The sequence below is a fragment of the Podarcis liolepis genome, assembly GCF_965112155.1.
Source record: "Podarcis liolepis genome assembly, chromosome: 17".
NCBI classification, from domain to species: Eukaryota; Metazoa; Chordata; class Lepidosauria; order Squamata; family Lacertidae; genus Podarcis; species Podarcis liolepis.
In genome coordinates, this window is record NC_139571.1 from 43,677,990 (window position 1) to 43,694,110 (window position 16,121).

At 47.8% G+C, this 16,121-nt stretch overlaps 1 protein-coding gene across 2 annotated transcripts in view; it reads right to left on the reverse strand.

The window, feature by feature from the left end:
- Positions 1 to 13,016: 13,016 nt before the first annotated feature.
- Positions 13,017 to 16,121, reverse strand: part of ATP1A1 (ATPase Na+/K+ transporting subunit alpha 1) — a 32,222-nt gene continuing 29,117 nt past the window's right edge. For both annotated transcript variants that reach the window (XM_083481688.1, XM_083481689.1), the window contains exons 19-23: positions 15,071 to 15,216; positions 14,822 to 14,952; positions 14,054 to 14,155; positions 13,739 to 13,830; positions 13,017 to 13,313 (exon numbers count right to left, since the gene is read on the reverse strand). In XM_083481688.1, the coding sequence (XP_083337814.1) occupies positions 13,285 to 13,313; positions 13,739 to 13,830; positions 14,054 to 14,155; positions 14,822 to 14,952; positions 15,071 to 15,216 (500 nt within the window). In that variant the 3' untranslated portion in view covers positions 13,017 to 13,284. The remainder of the gene's footprint in view (positions 13,314 to 13,738; positions 13,831 to 14,053; positions 14,156 to 14,821; positions 14,953 to 15,070; positions 15,217 to 16,121) is intronic.

Consider the following 16,121-nt stretch of genomic DNA (forward strand, 5'->3'; position numbering starts at 1 on the left):
CTTCTAAATCCAGCCCGTAGACGGTCCAGGAATCAGCGTGTTTTTACATGAGTAGAATGTGTCCTTTTATTTATCTCTGGGTTATTTGTGGGGCATAGGAATTCATTGATTTTTTTTTTCCAAAATATAGTCCGGCCCCCCACAAGGTCTGAGGGACAGTGGACCGGCCCAAGGCTGCAAAAGGTTGCTGACCCCTGATTTAAGCGCAGTACTACTGTTTTGTACAACAGCCAGCCAGCCTAGCTCCTTCTTTCCAGTATGGAAATAATGACTTGAAACAGATAAATCATAATCAAGTAAATGGTAATCAAGTAACTTCTCCTAACGAATCAGCTGAGGAGCCATCGCCCCTTTCCAAAGCTAAGAGAGGCTCTGGACGCCTCCAAAGGTTCAACGCTTTATGGCACTTCCTGGCACCTGTGACTTTTTTTTATGACTTCTGGAAACTGATTAACCTGGCAGCCTCAGCCTCCGAAAGGTAATGTTCCTGCAGCAGTTAAACATTTACCCACCTGATGATGTGACACGAAGAACAAAAAGTTCAGAGAGGTGTGTAACCTCCCTGTTTGAGATGAACTTTCCCCTTTCTCGCGGAAAAGTAAAAATAGCCCTATCGACTATTGTCTGCATCACCGCCCTGGGATCCCACCAGCGGCTCGTAACTCTTGCCTTCCTCCTTGGGCGAGAAGTCAAGCCCTGCGCTCACAAGGCCAAAGTACACTGTGAAGGAACAGAAAGTGCTGCGTTCCACATTAGCAGCTATTTCTAGCTTCAGAAGAATCTGTGTGTAGAGAACACTCTACAGGACTTCAAGATTTCAAGGAAGTGCATTGCCGCTGCATCCGTACCAACTCTGTTTAAGCCTTTTAAGGACTGGTAGTGAAAAGCTGCAAACGACAGGCTGTGAAACATGCAGAATGCGTGCCCTCCAACATTTCTTTAGTGAAAATTGGGACTTTGTATTAAATAATAAGTATGTTTCCAAGCACAATTCAAAGTGTTGGTGCTGACCTTTAAAGCCCTAAATGGCCTCAGTCCAGTATACCTGAAGGAGCATCTCCACCCCCATCATCCAGCCCGGACACTGAGGTCCAGCTCCGAGGGCCTTCTGGCGGTTCCCTCCCTGCGAGAAGCAAAGCTACAGTGAACCAGGCAGAGGGCCTTATTGGTGGTGGCACCCGCCCTGTGGAACACCCTCCCATCAGATGCCAAGGAAATAAACAACTATCTGACTTTTAAAAGACATCTGAAGGCAACTGTAGCAGGAACCCCCCCCCCAATCATTCAGTTTGTACAAACTTCACACATACTCACACTCACACACTACATACGCTACGCTTCTTTATAAATTAATAGAAAATCAACCATACATCGGATTTGCACTGTTCCACTTTTATTTTACTCCATGAAGGAAGGACTACAAAATGGGGAAGGTTTGATACCGGGCAGCCATAATCCTTGAGCATACCAGCACATCCACAGGAGCCCTGCCCAGTTGCTATGCCAACCCTGATGGTCTCAGACAGAAGACCATTAACAACACAAGGGACTGCATACACGTGTGGATTCAACACGACTATAACAAAAGAACAGTGATTGGATTCCCCCTCAGGGGGCAGGAAACTGGGACTACCTTTTCTCTTCTGAAAATGACTCATGGGGAGGGGGAGAAGGGAACCAGCCAGGTGACAGGACACTCAGGTTATCACCACAACTCCTCCCTCAACCCCTCCTTTCTGTGATGGATGCATGATGTTTCTGGGGGTGGGCTTGACCTACAGGAGGAGAATTTCAAAAGTTTTTATAAAGTCTTGCACACCATTTTTCTGTGTCTTTCCTCTCTCCTGCAAGTGAGGGGAGCACCCTGTTGCAACAGTTCAATAAAGGCCAAGCCTACAGGCTGCTGTTTTGCTCCAAGTTATCCTGGTTGGTGTCTTTGTTTTTGTCCAAGGGAGCCCTCAGATTTTTCCGCTAACACAGCCCTGTTTAGGGAAGTTTTTTATGTTTGATGTTTTATCATGTTTTTAATATTCTGTTGGGAACTGCCCAGAGTGGCTGGGGAGACCCAGCCAGATTGGGGAGGGGGTATGAATAAGAATAAGAATTAACTATCTATACCACACCCATCTGACTGGGTTGTCCCAACCACTCTGGGTGGCTTCTAAAATATATAAAAACATTAAAACTTAAAATTTTTCCCTAGACAGGGCTGCTTTCAGATGGCTCAGGGGTCAGAGAACATTTCTCTGATGAAATTAGGGATGCCCTGGCCTAAGGGAAAGCGGGACATTCCAGGATCAAATCAGAAACCGTAAATCCGGGACCGTCCCTGGAAAATAGGGACCCTTGAAAGGCCTGAGCATGTTTGCATGAAGAGGCATACTGAAGCCAGGGGGTTGGACTAGATGACCCCTGGGGTCCCTTCCAACTCAACAATGCGATGATTCTGAGAAAGCCCAAAGCAGAGTGGCTTGCTTAGCCTGCTTTGACGCTGTTGGTCTCTTGGAACACTGACCAGGCCTTGGCCTGCAGAAAGCCAAAGCTTCTCACAGGCTTTGGTGTCATCAATAAAAGCAATAAATCAATAAAATAGAGTGGATTTGGAAATGGATAAAGAAGTTGCCTTTGGGTGCTGGAATATCTGTAACTCGTGAGCCCTGGGATTGTGGCATGTTAAGACACTGACTGGAATGAGGCTGAAGGTTTAAGGAAAGCAGTTTGAATGTGATTTTGAGGAGGGGAAGAGGAATGCCAAAACAAGGGAGACAGTTTTAAAATGAAAGATGGAAGAGCAACTATGCTGTACATAAAAAAAAGACAGAGTTTGCAGCAGCTGAGTTGCTTCAATGCGTGAGGAGGAGAATTCCTGGTGCTTCTGTTGCCCTGATATCTGTGGAACATTTCAGCATTTGCAACTGCCTCCAAATTCCATGACGCGGCTGAGGAAGAAATAGCCTGTCATCGCCCAGGAGGTGGAGGCTGCAGCCACACAGTCCTTCCAGGGCGACAGAGATTGCGCAGGCTTTATCACACGCATGAAAACAAAAGAAAGGGGAACGGTGACTAACTGGGGGAGGGCGGCTGGAATGAAAGTGGGCTTTGGCTGACAGAGAGGTCGCTCACGGGTTGGGCTGCTGGCGTGACAGGGGCCTATTTCAGGATTTGGAGCTTTTTTAGCAACAAAATTGTCATGCCTTCACAGAGTCCTCTTTGGCAGGCTGTCATTGCTCCTGGTGAACAAACGAAGTTTCATCGTAATGGCCAGAACTGAGTAGCACAACTAAAAACAAGAAGTAGCCCTTTGGCAGGTAAAAAGGTAAAGGACCCCGGACAGTAAGTCCAGTCGCAAACGACTCTGGGGTTGTGGCGCTCATCTCGCTTTATTGGCCGAGGGAGCCGGCGTACAGCTTCCGGGTTATGTGGCCAGCATGACTAAGCCGCTTCTGGCGAACTAGAGCAGCGCACGGAAATGCCCTTTACCTTCCCACCGGAGTGGTACCTATTTATTTACTTGCACTTTGACGTGCTTTCGAACTGCTAGGTTGGCAGGAGCAGGGACCGAGCAACGGGAGCTCACCCCGTCGCGGTGATTCGAACCGCCGACCTTCTGATTGGCAAGCCCAAGAGGCTCAGTGGTTTAGACCACAGCGTCACCCGCGTCCCTCACAGAGTCTGGGTTTATTCCTTCCTGGGGCTGTGTCAATGTGTTCCTGTGTGCGCATTGACAAACCTGAGTGCTTTCGATTTTATACCACTGAAATCTATCTCAGTGTGTGTGGTGCTTGGGGATGTATTCATGTTGTGTCCTGTTGTCCCCTCCCCTCCAGGAATACCTCCCCACCCACCATAATTTAGGGGAACCCAAGGTCTTTTGTGGGTATGTGCACAGGTCTTTGTTTTGACCCTCCTCCACGAAAATAGCTGTTTACTTGGCCGTTTTCCTATGTCATGAAGGCTGAAATTTCAATTCAAGATATTAACTGATATGCATGAAATTTCAGATATAGCTATATAATCCCTAGTGTAGTAAAATAAGACCTTTGGAGCAAGCATTTTCAAAAAAAAGTTTTTTATGAACCGTCCTAATACCTAGCTTTAGGAATCATATAAAATCAACCTCTTTGCCAAGTTCCTCCCTTCCAACGCCATTTTGCCCTTGGAAAAAGAACTCTTTTCCCTTCCACCTCCCCAAGCTTGAAGACATGTATACAAACTTCCTACCCCAGGAAATGCCCAGAGGTGACATTTGCTCCAGACATTCAAAGGAAGCTCTATTGTACTTTGGGTGGTGGATACTTAAGACATGTTTGCCTATGCTAATCTTATACTTGGGTCTTGCCCTGACACATCTGTCTATGCTAATATTGTGTGGCCCTCCCCTTTTGTGACATGTCGGTGATGTGGCAATGATGTACTGATGATGCTGTGCAAACTGTATTCTGGGATATGGTGGGAAAGTTTTAAAAGTCAATGTTGCCCCATGCTCTGCGTTCACTTGCTGCTGTTGAACCTGTTGCGCAGCAAGAAAGGATCTCAGTCTACTGTTTTGCTCCAAATTGCTTGGCTGGAATTTCCTTCTTTTACTGACCGCATGGACCCGCGGGGGAATTGTACCCTGAGGAGCTGGGCTGTTGAGCAGTCTCTCAACCCAGAATTTTCCTTAACAGAGACAAAATGGAAGCAGGGGGTGTGGCGATAGATGGCGCCCAGTGAAATGCTACCAGGAATGTAAAAAAAGCTGACTCACACAATGTGCTACAGTTGGTAATATGTTGTTTTACACTGGATTTTCTTCCCTTTATCGGATTATCCATGGTTTGAGGAAATCATGATTTAGCAGGAGGAAATGTGGGCTGCCACTTGGATGAGAAGGATGTTATATTGGCGCTGAGGGGAAAACAGAGACAAAATCCGCTTCAAATCCACATTAAATTCCAGTGCGGATGAGTCCTAGTAGCCACTGCTGGCTTAATCTATGAACAATATGTTGAGCACATCTAGAAGTTTAACTACCGTATTTTTCGCTCTATAAGACGCACCAGACCACCAGACGCACCTAGTTTTTGGAGAAGGAAAACAAGAAAAAAAATATTCTGAATCTCAGAAGCCAGAACAGCAAGAGGGATCACTGCGCAGTGAAAGCAGCAATCTCTCTTGCTGTTCTGGCTTCTGTGATAGCTGCGCAGCCTGCATTCACTCCATAAGATGCACACACATTTCCCCTTACTTCTTAGGAGGGAAAAAGTGAGTCTTATAGAGCAAAAAAATACGGTATATGCTTTGTGTAGAAGTGTTTCCTATTGTCTGTACTGACTCAGGCTTCTGGTGTTTTGAGAGAGATAAAAGGTACCTCCATTCACTTTCTTTACATCATTATTTATTTTCTAAACCTTTATATCCCCCCCCTTTCCTAAACCAAAAAGCCCCAAACGTTTCCATCTTTGTAGGAAGAGGCTTCATAGCTCAGTAGTGATTTGAACCCGGGCGCCTTTGGTCCAAGGCCAATATCCATCAGTCACTGCACCAGCTGGGCATCAGACCTTGACTTCCTGTGCCCCCCACCCCACCCCCAGATTCAAACTGAACACCCAAGTCACTGGAGAGTTCATCAATGAAAGCAAGGACACCTCTTTTCTCCAGATTGCTCTATGTCACCAAAGGCTTGTGCTTGCGGTCCTCTAGTCTAGCCCCTCTGAAGGAAGTATTCTTGCTGCAATCATTGACAGGGAAGCGCAGTTACTCATTATCTCCTTCGTATTTGGTCATCGGGCAGCACTGGGGGAAATGTGTCCAGGAGGACGTGAGAACCTTCCTTTTTTCCATCTCTGCTCAGCATTTCTTTGCGCTGGGACTCTTTGTACTTTTGCCACTCCTTCTGCCTGACTGAGTAACCAGATTAGACTCTCATAAAGAGCAACCGACTGGGGAAACCAAGGGGATGTGGGTCTGGGTATAGAGCAATTTACTTATCAACAGGTGTATTACTGAATGTTTATGAGGAAGCCTTTGGATTTCCAAGGCTAACTTGTCCTACCACCTCCCCTTCCTTCTCATCTCTGCTTGGTTATGGGGACTTTCTCTGCCCAGCAGGTTGGGAAGTCTCTGCCTTGCAAGGAGAAGAGGACAGTGTGGAGAATATCTGGACAGGTCATCTATGGTGTTTGGGAAGCCATTTTTGCTTTGGGGGGGGGGGATCATGAGCCTACTGAATTCAGTGAGATCTCCACCACTGATTTCAGAAGGATTAGAAATACAATTTTAAAGTCAATTAAGGACAGGATCCTGGGATTGATCTTATAATTATCTGCTCACTTGGATTATGTTGTAAGTGATTAGATCACGGTGAGGAACATTTCCCCCCCAGAGACCACATTCCTCCATGGGAAATCTTACAGGGGGGTCATACCGATGGAGGGTGGGAGAAAGATATCTTTGCACAGTTGGCTACATTCTTGGCATGCAAAAGTCAGAGGAGTCTGCACATCCCCACACCCCGCCCCATCTTCCATTCAGTTAAGCAAGAGGCATAATCACATAAGAACCAATTCAAAGTGTTGCTGCTGACCTTTAAAGCCTTAAACGGCCTCGGTCCAGTATACCTGAAGGAGCGTCTCCACCCCCATCATTCTGCCCAGACACTGAGGTCCAGCTCAAGGGCCTTCTGGCGGTTCTCTCATTGCGAGAAGTGAGGTTACAGGGAACCAGGCAGAGGGCCTTCTCAGTAGTGGCACCCGCCCTGTGGAACGCCCTCCCATCAGATGTCAAAGAGATAAACAACTACCTGACATTCAGAAGACATCTGAAGGCAGCCCTGTTTAGGGAAGCTTTTAATGTTTGATGCATTATTGTATTTTAATATTTTGTTGGAAGCCGCCCAGAATGGCTGGGAAAGCCCAGCCAGATGGGAGGGTAATAATAATAATAATAATAATAATAATAATAATAATAATAATAATAATAATAATAACCTAAGAAGTGCCTGCTGGCTCAGCCCAATGGCCCGTCTGATCCCGCATCCTGCTTTCACAGCAGCCAACCAGAAGCACGATCAGAGCCCAAGGGCTCCCTTCTTGTGATTTCCAGCAACTGGTGTTCAGAAGCCTTACTGCCTCTGACCTGGAAGGCAAAGCAGAGCCCTGACGGCTGGGAGACATCAAGAGCCCTTTCCTCCATGAAGTTTTCTGATGCTCTTTTAAAGCCACCTAGTTTGAGGCCCCTCACCGTCTTCTGTGAAAGAGAGAAACTGAGCCTTTATGCAGCATCTCCCAAACTTGCGTCTCCAGCTGTTTTCGGACTACAGCTCCCATCATCCCTAGCTAGCAGGACCAGTGGTCAGGGATGATGGGAATTGTAGTCCAAAAACAGCTGGAGACCCAAGTTTGGGAAATTCTGCTTTAGTGTCATCAACCCATTCCTGTGAAATACTCTGATAACAGAGGTCCACAGTTAGCGCCTTCTGCGCTAACTTTTAAAGGCCTGCTGAAAACTTTTTGATTCTACCAGGCCTGTGCAGGGAATTAAGAGCATTTCTCCCACAGCTGTTTAGTGATGCTTGTTTTTAATTTCTTTTTATTTTTTTATGCTCTCCTTGTATGGTTTCATTTTTTCAATGTTGTAAATCGCTTTGATGTTTTGCGGTATAGATACACCTTTGTAAACATATGGGGAATGAATGAATGAATGCAATTCAGTGTAAACAAGTGTAAAGTGATGCACATCAGGACACACACACACACACACACACACACACACACACACACACAGTGGTACCTTGGTTCTCAAATTTAATCCGTCCCGGGAGTCCGTTCGACTCCCGGAAGCGTTCAAAAACCAAAGCACGGCTTCCGATTGGCTGCGTTGGACTTTTGGCTTCCAAAAAACATTTGCAATTCGGAACACTTACTTTAGGGTTTGTGGCGTTTGGTAGCTCAACAACTTTGTCCTGATTTTCACTTTGGGGAATATGGCAACCATACCTATACCCTAATGGGGGTCTGAACTGGCAGTGAGTGACCAGGAATCAGGCCTTGGGGCCATAGTGATTGATCCCGATCCTGTGAGCAGCTACAGTAGAAGTTAAATTCCCTTTTAGGAAGGGAAAATAAAACTGTGAGTCTCACAATGCGTTCACATGAATCTACGGTGCGAGCAAACCTGAAATCTCGTGCTGGTGTTGTGTAGAAATCACTAGGACTCAGGGATATCTCCATTAATTTCAGCCTGCCGCCCGCCTTATATAAAGCAATGAGACCTGGATTGCCCTGATAGTGTGCCCTCGGTTCCCTCTTTGTCTGCTGAGATTGGGAAGAAACTCAATACCGAAGTTAAGCAGAGGTTCCTTTGCTGGGATTCACATTTCATGTGCTCGGAGTTTGGCACACGATCCCCTGGAAGGGACCGTGATACCTTGAATCTAGTATCAGCTCCGCGCTTGTCACCTGCCTCCGGTTGCAGCTCTGTGCAGGCGGCAGCTGCCTGCCGGATGATAACAAGCCTAGATAGGCCTTGGCGTTGTGTTCCTCTGAGGAGGTCAGTCCTGGTATCTGTTACTTGCCAGCTCTGTGCACAGCCAGGGCCAAGCTGGGCTGGGCGGGGGAGAGCGTGCTTCCCGCAGGAAGGAGGTGGCGCGGAGCAGGAGGCCAAGTCATCTGATCCATAATTGATTTATTCTTCTAAAATGTACTCTTGCGGCATGTCAATGAACAGCTTGACGGAGGTAAGGAAAAGAACAGAGGCCTTTGTCCACCTAGCAGGAACAAAGGGCTGCCTATGAGCTCGTGGGCGAGAGTCTGACCCAGCAGAGATCAGCTGGCCTTGGCTTCCTGCTCTGCAATTATTCAAGGCTCAGCACCAGGCAGAAAGACGGAAGGATTCCAAAATGCTCTGGGGATGTGGCAGCCGAAGGTCTCAGAGACACATGGGCAGATTCCCAGTGAAGATACGGTGGAACCTCGGTTCCGGAACGCCTCTGTTGTCATACGTTTCAGTTCTCAAACGCCAAAGACCCGGAAGTAAATGCTTCCGTTTTCAAATGTTTTTGGGAACCCCAATGGGCAACGCAGCTTCCACTGGGTGCAAGCAGCACTGGCAACCAATGGGAAGCCGCGCCTCGGTTTTCGAACATTTTGGAAGCCAAACGGGCTTCCAGAACGGATTTCGTTTGAGAACAGAGGTACCACTGTATACAGAAAGTGTCTTCTCGTGATTCTGGGATTCCTTTGAGCTTTTCCTCACTTTCTCCCACATCTTAACTTATAGCCTTTTGACAGCCACCCCTAGGTTTCTTCTGAGTAACAGCTTCTCCCATAGATCTGTAGATGCTACATGTATGTAAATGCCAGACACATGGAGGCAAAATCACGCCCACACCACTCCCTGATCAGTCGTAACTCTCTAACCAGCTAGCAAGTGAATACAGCTATAGAAAGGTATTGGTGCTTGCAAAAGAAAAAAAACCACACACACCTCACTATTTATTTAGAGGTTTCTGACTCATGCTATTCAAGGCAATAAACAATTTTAAAAGCACAATTTCATATAAAAACAGGCATAAAATATAACCTTTTTAAAATCTGCGAGAGGAAGTTGGAAGAGAACTCAAGGCAGCTTTGGAAATCCAGCCCTAAATTGCTTAGTAATTCAAGATAGCTAATGGATGCAAGAGAAGGGGTCAGATTCCAAGAAGGGGGGGGGGCGGGGGGGAGAGATCGGCCTACTGTAAGCGGGCAGCTATAAAGTCCAAAAGGACAGGAGGGTTTGTTTGCACTTAACCTTGAATTAGATAGCACTCTGCTGATAGGAGGGCCTGTCTGAGCTTCCCCCTCCTTACTTCAAAGGAGGTCTGTGTAGGAAGAATTCACCTATAGCTGCTGTCACCTGTCAAGGGGCCCAGTGTGCAGCGAGACATGGAAAGTGGTGTCAATGGAGAAGCCCACCTCCTGCTGATGAGCTAGTAAGGGTGAGAGACAGCAGCGTGTTGCTACCTTCACTGGCCAGGGCCGGCCCACCCATGAGGCAAGGTGAGGCAACTGCCTCAGGCGGCAGGATCTGCAGGGGCACCAATTCCGGCCTCCAAGAGGCTGCTGCTGTGGTGGCAACAGCTGCTGTGGTCTACTGGAGGCCAGATCTGCTGCTTCCATGCCACCTCTGCAGCGGCCTCTTGGCAAACAGAAGGCACTGCTAGTTGCCTCCCATCTCTAGGGATGAAATGGCTGGGGCTGCCCTCTGGGGTCTCCGGAGCAGGGCTGTTCCCCACCCCGCCCACAACAACCTTTGATTCCCACTTGAACCATCAGGTAAAGTTGATTCGATTCCCCCCATTCCTGCTTGTTCCCAATGGAGGTCTCCACTCACCCCTCCCTTCTCTTGCTGGGGCCATTTTGCAATTTGCCTCACGTGCCAGAATGTCTTGGGCTGGTCCTGGCATTAAAGGTAAAGGTACCCCTGACCATTAGGTCCAGTTGCGGACGACTCTGGGGTTGTGGCGCTCATCTCACTTTCAGGCCGAGGGAGCCAGCGTACAGCTTCCGGGTCATGTGGCCAGCAGGACTAAGCCGCTTCTGGCGAACCAGAGCAGCGCACGGAAACGCCATTTACCTTCCCACCAGAGCGGTACCTACTTATCTACTTGCACTGGCGTGCTTTCAAACTGCTAGGTTAGCAGGAGCTGGGACTAAGCAATGGGAGCTCACCGCGTCATGGGGATTCGAACCTCTGACCTTCTGATTGGCAAAGGTCCTGGCATTGCCTCCCCCGTTTCCCCAGCGGCAGCTGAAAGGCTGTTCTTGGGGACAAAACCACACAAACCTTACACACTTTTTCCGCCTGCTGTTCTGTGCCTGGCTGCCCATGTTTTGCGTTCTAAAGGTGGAGGAACTCTTGCTGATACTAACCATCTTGAGCAGTAAGAAGACTGAACGAGAAAAAGGAAAGCTCATCTGGTTAGAGTGTAGTGCTTATAACGCCAAGGTTGCAGGTTTGATCCCCCTATCGGACAGCTGAATATCCCTGCACTACCAGGGGGTTGGACTAGATGATCCTCAAGGTCTCTTCCAGTTCTACTATTCTATGAAACTTTCTACTGCATGGTCCAGTTTCACTGAATATGCATCTACTGCACACTGTTTCCATCCACTGGCTTCTCACGGACCCTGTGGAACAACTCTTTTGTTTGCTCTATTCTCGCTGCATGGCGTTGCTTTCAAAGTCTCAATTCCAATATGTTGCTTTCTTCTGTCTCCGTACTTTGGGGAGAGGAGTGGGTTGGAAATATTGTTATTGTTGCTTTCTTGGTTTCGTTATACTTGAAAATCAATTAAAAACATACAGTCGTACCTTGGTTTCCAAACAGCTTAGTTCTCGAACGTTTTGGTTCCCGAACGCTGCAAACCCAGAAGTGACAGTTCCAGTTTGCGAACTATTTTTGGAAGCCAAACATCCAATGGGGCTTCCTGCAGCTAATCAGAAGCCGCACTTTGGTTTCTGAACGTTTTGGAAGTCGAACGGACTTCCAGAAAGGATTCTGCTTGACTTCCAAGGTATGACTGAATGTTTTGAGGAATACATGGTTCAGGACCTCCTGTTTAAGGCTCTAACCAGCCTGCAACAAGAGTCATGTAGCAGCATGGGTGACTCTTCCTTGTGAGCGCCACGTACCTGCCCCCCCCAAACACAACTGGGATGGAAATCTCAGACTGGAGGGACCTTTGTACTCTAGCTAGGCTGTGCCCTCTTCAAGTGCTTTTCCCTGACTGAACTGTGATAATACCTCTCCCTTGCCAGGATGCACGATGGAGAGATAAGGATGAAGGGGGTGGAGGAATCTCTGGAAGTTTGCCCAGACGGAATGCAGCCTGCTGTAAGAAGCGGAAAGTCAAATCCAATTTGCCGCCTGCTTCTCTTGGCTCTGGCCCTCTCACAATCAGCGTGCTTTGCGGTTCTCAGGATGAAGAGAGACTGCCTACCCTGCCATACATGGAAACAAAACCTCTGAATGCTCTACAGGGGAGGAGGAAGGGGTTTCAGGAAAGTGAATCCTCCATGTGGTGCAACCTCGTGGCACTCATTCTTCTCTCTGCCACACCAACCCCCCCCCCAATTAATCAACTGGGAATTACAACACAACTCTGTTTTCCCCCTTCTCAATGTCCTGTGAACCCACAGATCTGCTGGGCCATTTTGGAGTATTCTTTCCTGCTTTAAATTTACAAACTAATCTACTTCTGCCCAGTTTCCCAGCTGTGCAGGAACCACTGTCTTATTTTTTTGGGCGCCCTGGTTTCATTCCAAACCAGAACCCAAGTTTGGCATTTGCAAGTGTATCCTTAGCATCTGACAGGAGCGAGTCACTGATCCCTATCTGAGCATGTGAGTAAGGGAAATCTCATGGGCGTGGGGCCAATCTGCACTCTTCCCAATCCCTGCTTTTTCTCCTGGCTCATTTCGACGTGCTAATGAGGAAAAGGGGACACGGAAGGCAGAAGAGCCAACCTCACCAGGATTTTCAAGAGAACAGGGCGGCAGCGGCTCAAGGAACACCTCCAGGCAAAAAGAAAGGCAAAACAGGGGACAGACTTTACCTAGGCAGACATGAATTTGATTAGTGTCAAACCTCGGCTCCGAAACGCCTCCGTTTTGGAACGTTCCGGCTCCCAAACGCTGAAAACCCGGTTTTTGAACCTTTTTCAGAAGCTGAACGTCCGACACGGCTTCCGCTTGTGTGCAGGAAGCTTCTGCAACCACTTGGAAGCCAGCGCCTCGGCTGTCAAACATTTTGGAAGCCAAATGGGCTTCTGGAATGGATTACGTTCGACAACCAAGATTTGACTGAATATGGTCAGGATCACTTGTTTCTGCAGATGACGACACCAAAACAGGCAAGGTGTGCCAGAGTTTTGGGCCACCCCCTTCAGTGGTTTTGCCCGAAGCCTCGGCTTCTTAACGAATGTGTCCCACGCTGGCTGCCGCAGCACCCGTTTTGCGCAAGTGCACAATTACCAGGAGCAAAGACACGAACATCCTCTTATGATCCATCTTTATTTGTAAAAGTCCAGATATAAAATCTCATTGTTTCTTACAAAAACAAAAAGGCACATTTAAAAACTACTCCCGCCTTCCACTCTCACCCCTGGACTCTGGTGGGCACCCCCATCCCTCCCCCATTCCATGCTTCTTCTAGCCCTCGGCCAATCGCTTCCACCCCTGCAAGGGTTCCATCTTCCTGCATTCCAGAAGCTCACACAGCGGAGAAGTGTCAGAGTGCAACCAAATCTGGCCAGTAGTATTCTAGTAGTAGGTTTCCTTTTCCACCCAGCCTACAGAGAAAGAAGGGGAAAAGATCCACATCAAGCTGGGTTTCTTCTTTCTCAAGTTTGCTGCAAGTCCTCAACATCAGATGCAAAAAGTTAACCTATTCTTCTATCTAATGCCTCTGACCGATGTTAATCGTTGTGAACTATTATGCCTACAACCCAAGCCCCAGAACATCACCTTGAGGGCTTTTTCTCCATCTTGGCAGAGCTATGAAAACAGGTAGCGGAATCCACATTTGATCCTCCCAACGAACCCCTCCAAAATTGTAAAAATGCTTGCAGCATCCATGCATGGACTGTACTGCTGACTGGCTAATGCTAAATTACTTTGAGTGCCTCATGTAACAGCCCCCTCACGCTGCCAGACCACCACCATGCAATGTATGCACACCACACAATAATAACGTTGCCAGACATCAGACTCTTACCTCCAGGGCTGCGTCTGATGATGAGTTTTCTCACTTCATCATACACAAAGATGAGGAGAGAGTAGGGGAAGGCACAGAACCACCATGTTGGTCTGCAAGAGAAGAATTCCAGTTTTAATACATACTTGTATGAGGTTTAGATGAAGTCTTCAAAAACAAGTGCTAACGTACAATTTAGGATAATCCCAGGTCTTTAAAAACAAAAATGACTCAGTCAAGGAATTAAGAGTGGTAGAAATTACAGCAAGACCAACAACAGCAAGAGAGGGAAAGCTCAGATAATGATCCGCTTCAGGCAGCTGATTTACTACTTACTTGAGAGGATACATCCTCAAAGCAACATCCATTCCGGGGCAGTAAGAGAGGAAAGCGGCCAGGGCAGTTTCTTCAAAGAGACCAAATATCAAGATCTTGTTCCTGTGGAAGTTTTAAGGAAAGTTAGCCAGCGAAGAGGTAACCTTTCTTCACAGCCCTGGTTTCTGAGTGGAAATGAGCACAACCTACAGGGCTCAAGTTTTCATATTTACACGTTACCCTTACTTCTTCACCCTTTCCTCTAAGGCAGAGTTTCCCAAACTTGGGTCTCCAGCTTTTTTTTTCTCTTTTGGACTACAATTCCCATCATCCTTCACCACTGGTCCTGCTAGCTAGGGATGATGGGAGTTGTAGTCCAAAACCAGCTGCAGATCCAGGTTTGGGAAACCCTGCTCTAAGGTAAGCCCACCCTGAGGGGTTTGTTGTGATTGGAAAAAAGAGAAGGGCGGAACCAGGCGTACTCCCTGATAAGGCTGAAAGTCAGAGACTCTGACCCAGAATCCCCCAGGGAGACATGGCTGCACAGGGATTTGAACCCTGGTCTCAGGTCCTAGACCAACACACCAACCACTCCAACACTGGCGCGGTTTGGCAACCTGGTTTCCATTCCACATGACATCTGGCACACTGCGTTCAGTATCGGCCACACAGAGTATTCCTATTTTAATTTCAATCTATTTTTGTCTCTGCCGAAAGGCTCAAAAGCCAACACACAAAAACTAGCTGCTGGGAAAGGGGGGGGGGGGTTGTTGGCAACCCACGACTCACTTCATTCCTTGCTGGAAAACAGAATTCCTTCTGGTCTTGCAGATGACCAAGTCTGCCCACTGCACCACCACGATGCTGACGAAGAAAGCTGTGTGGCAAGTGAACTCCACAATTTTCCTTTGCTCATAAGTCTGAGGGATTAAAGCAGAAGAGAGCCTGTTTTCAAACTTTGTCCTTCCTACTTGTGGCCATCCATAATGCAGCTAAAGTAACTCTTTAACAGTCCTCTTAAGCTCTCTGAAAACTCACCCACTGCTGTCCGTAACTATCCTCCACATCATTAATCCACCGATCATCCCATGACACTCTAATCCCCAGCAAGGTGGACGGCAAGAAGCCGTTCTCTGCAAGGATCACGAAGTAGGTGAAGAAACCTCCCAAGGCCTGGATCATTCCTATGCAAGGGTAGCGGGAAGAAGGGGAATTAGTTCTCCATGGGCAACTGCTAGAAAACAACGCTCTGAATTAAGAAACACCTGGGACACCGATGCGGAGGCCTCCTCTCAGCCAATCTTCAATGTAAGAGGGTGAAGCCACGCCTGTGCTACAAAAGCTCCAGTTGCCTTTGCATTGAGCTACTGTTCTGATGATCTCCTTGTAGGCTGAGCACACGAAGGGCACGTCAGCTATCCCCATTCTCAACTGAGACTTCGCTGTGCCCCACCAGGTCTGCAGCACAAGAATGCACATCTTCTAAATTTCTGGCCATGCCTGCTTTCTTCATCATCCTCTGCACTTGAGGACCGGCTGTAGAGGAGCCAGTTACTTCTCTGAACTGTGTAAGCTAAGACTACCAGGAAGTTTGAAGCTCTATGTGATTCCGCCCTCCCTCCTCCCACTCCACACATTATACAGTTATACCTCGGAAGCCGAACGCCTGGGGAGTCGAATGCTTTGGCTCTCGAACGCTGCAAACCTGGGAGTGTGTGTGTGTTCCGGTTTGCAAACATTCTTTGGAAGCTGAACATCTGCTTCCAACTGTGTGCAGGAAGCTCCTGCAACCAATCGGAAGCTGCGCCTTGGTTGTTGAATGTTTTCGGGAGTCGAACGGACTTCCAGAACGGATTCTCTTCGACAACCAAGGTATGACTGCATATTTGAAGCTCCTAATTGGCTAAAGTAAGATTACACAAAGCAGCCACCTCCCCGTAGCAGGTCATGTGTGAGGGTCCCTCCCCACTGAAACCACCTCTTTCCAGTTTTGACTATGGCCCCCTCTGCCCCCTTTCGTCTCTTGCTCAGGATACAGAAATCATCCACACACTGCCAGAAATGGCACAGGGCAAAGGCTAAGCTGCAG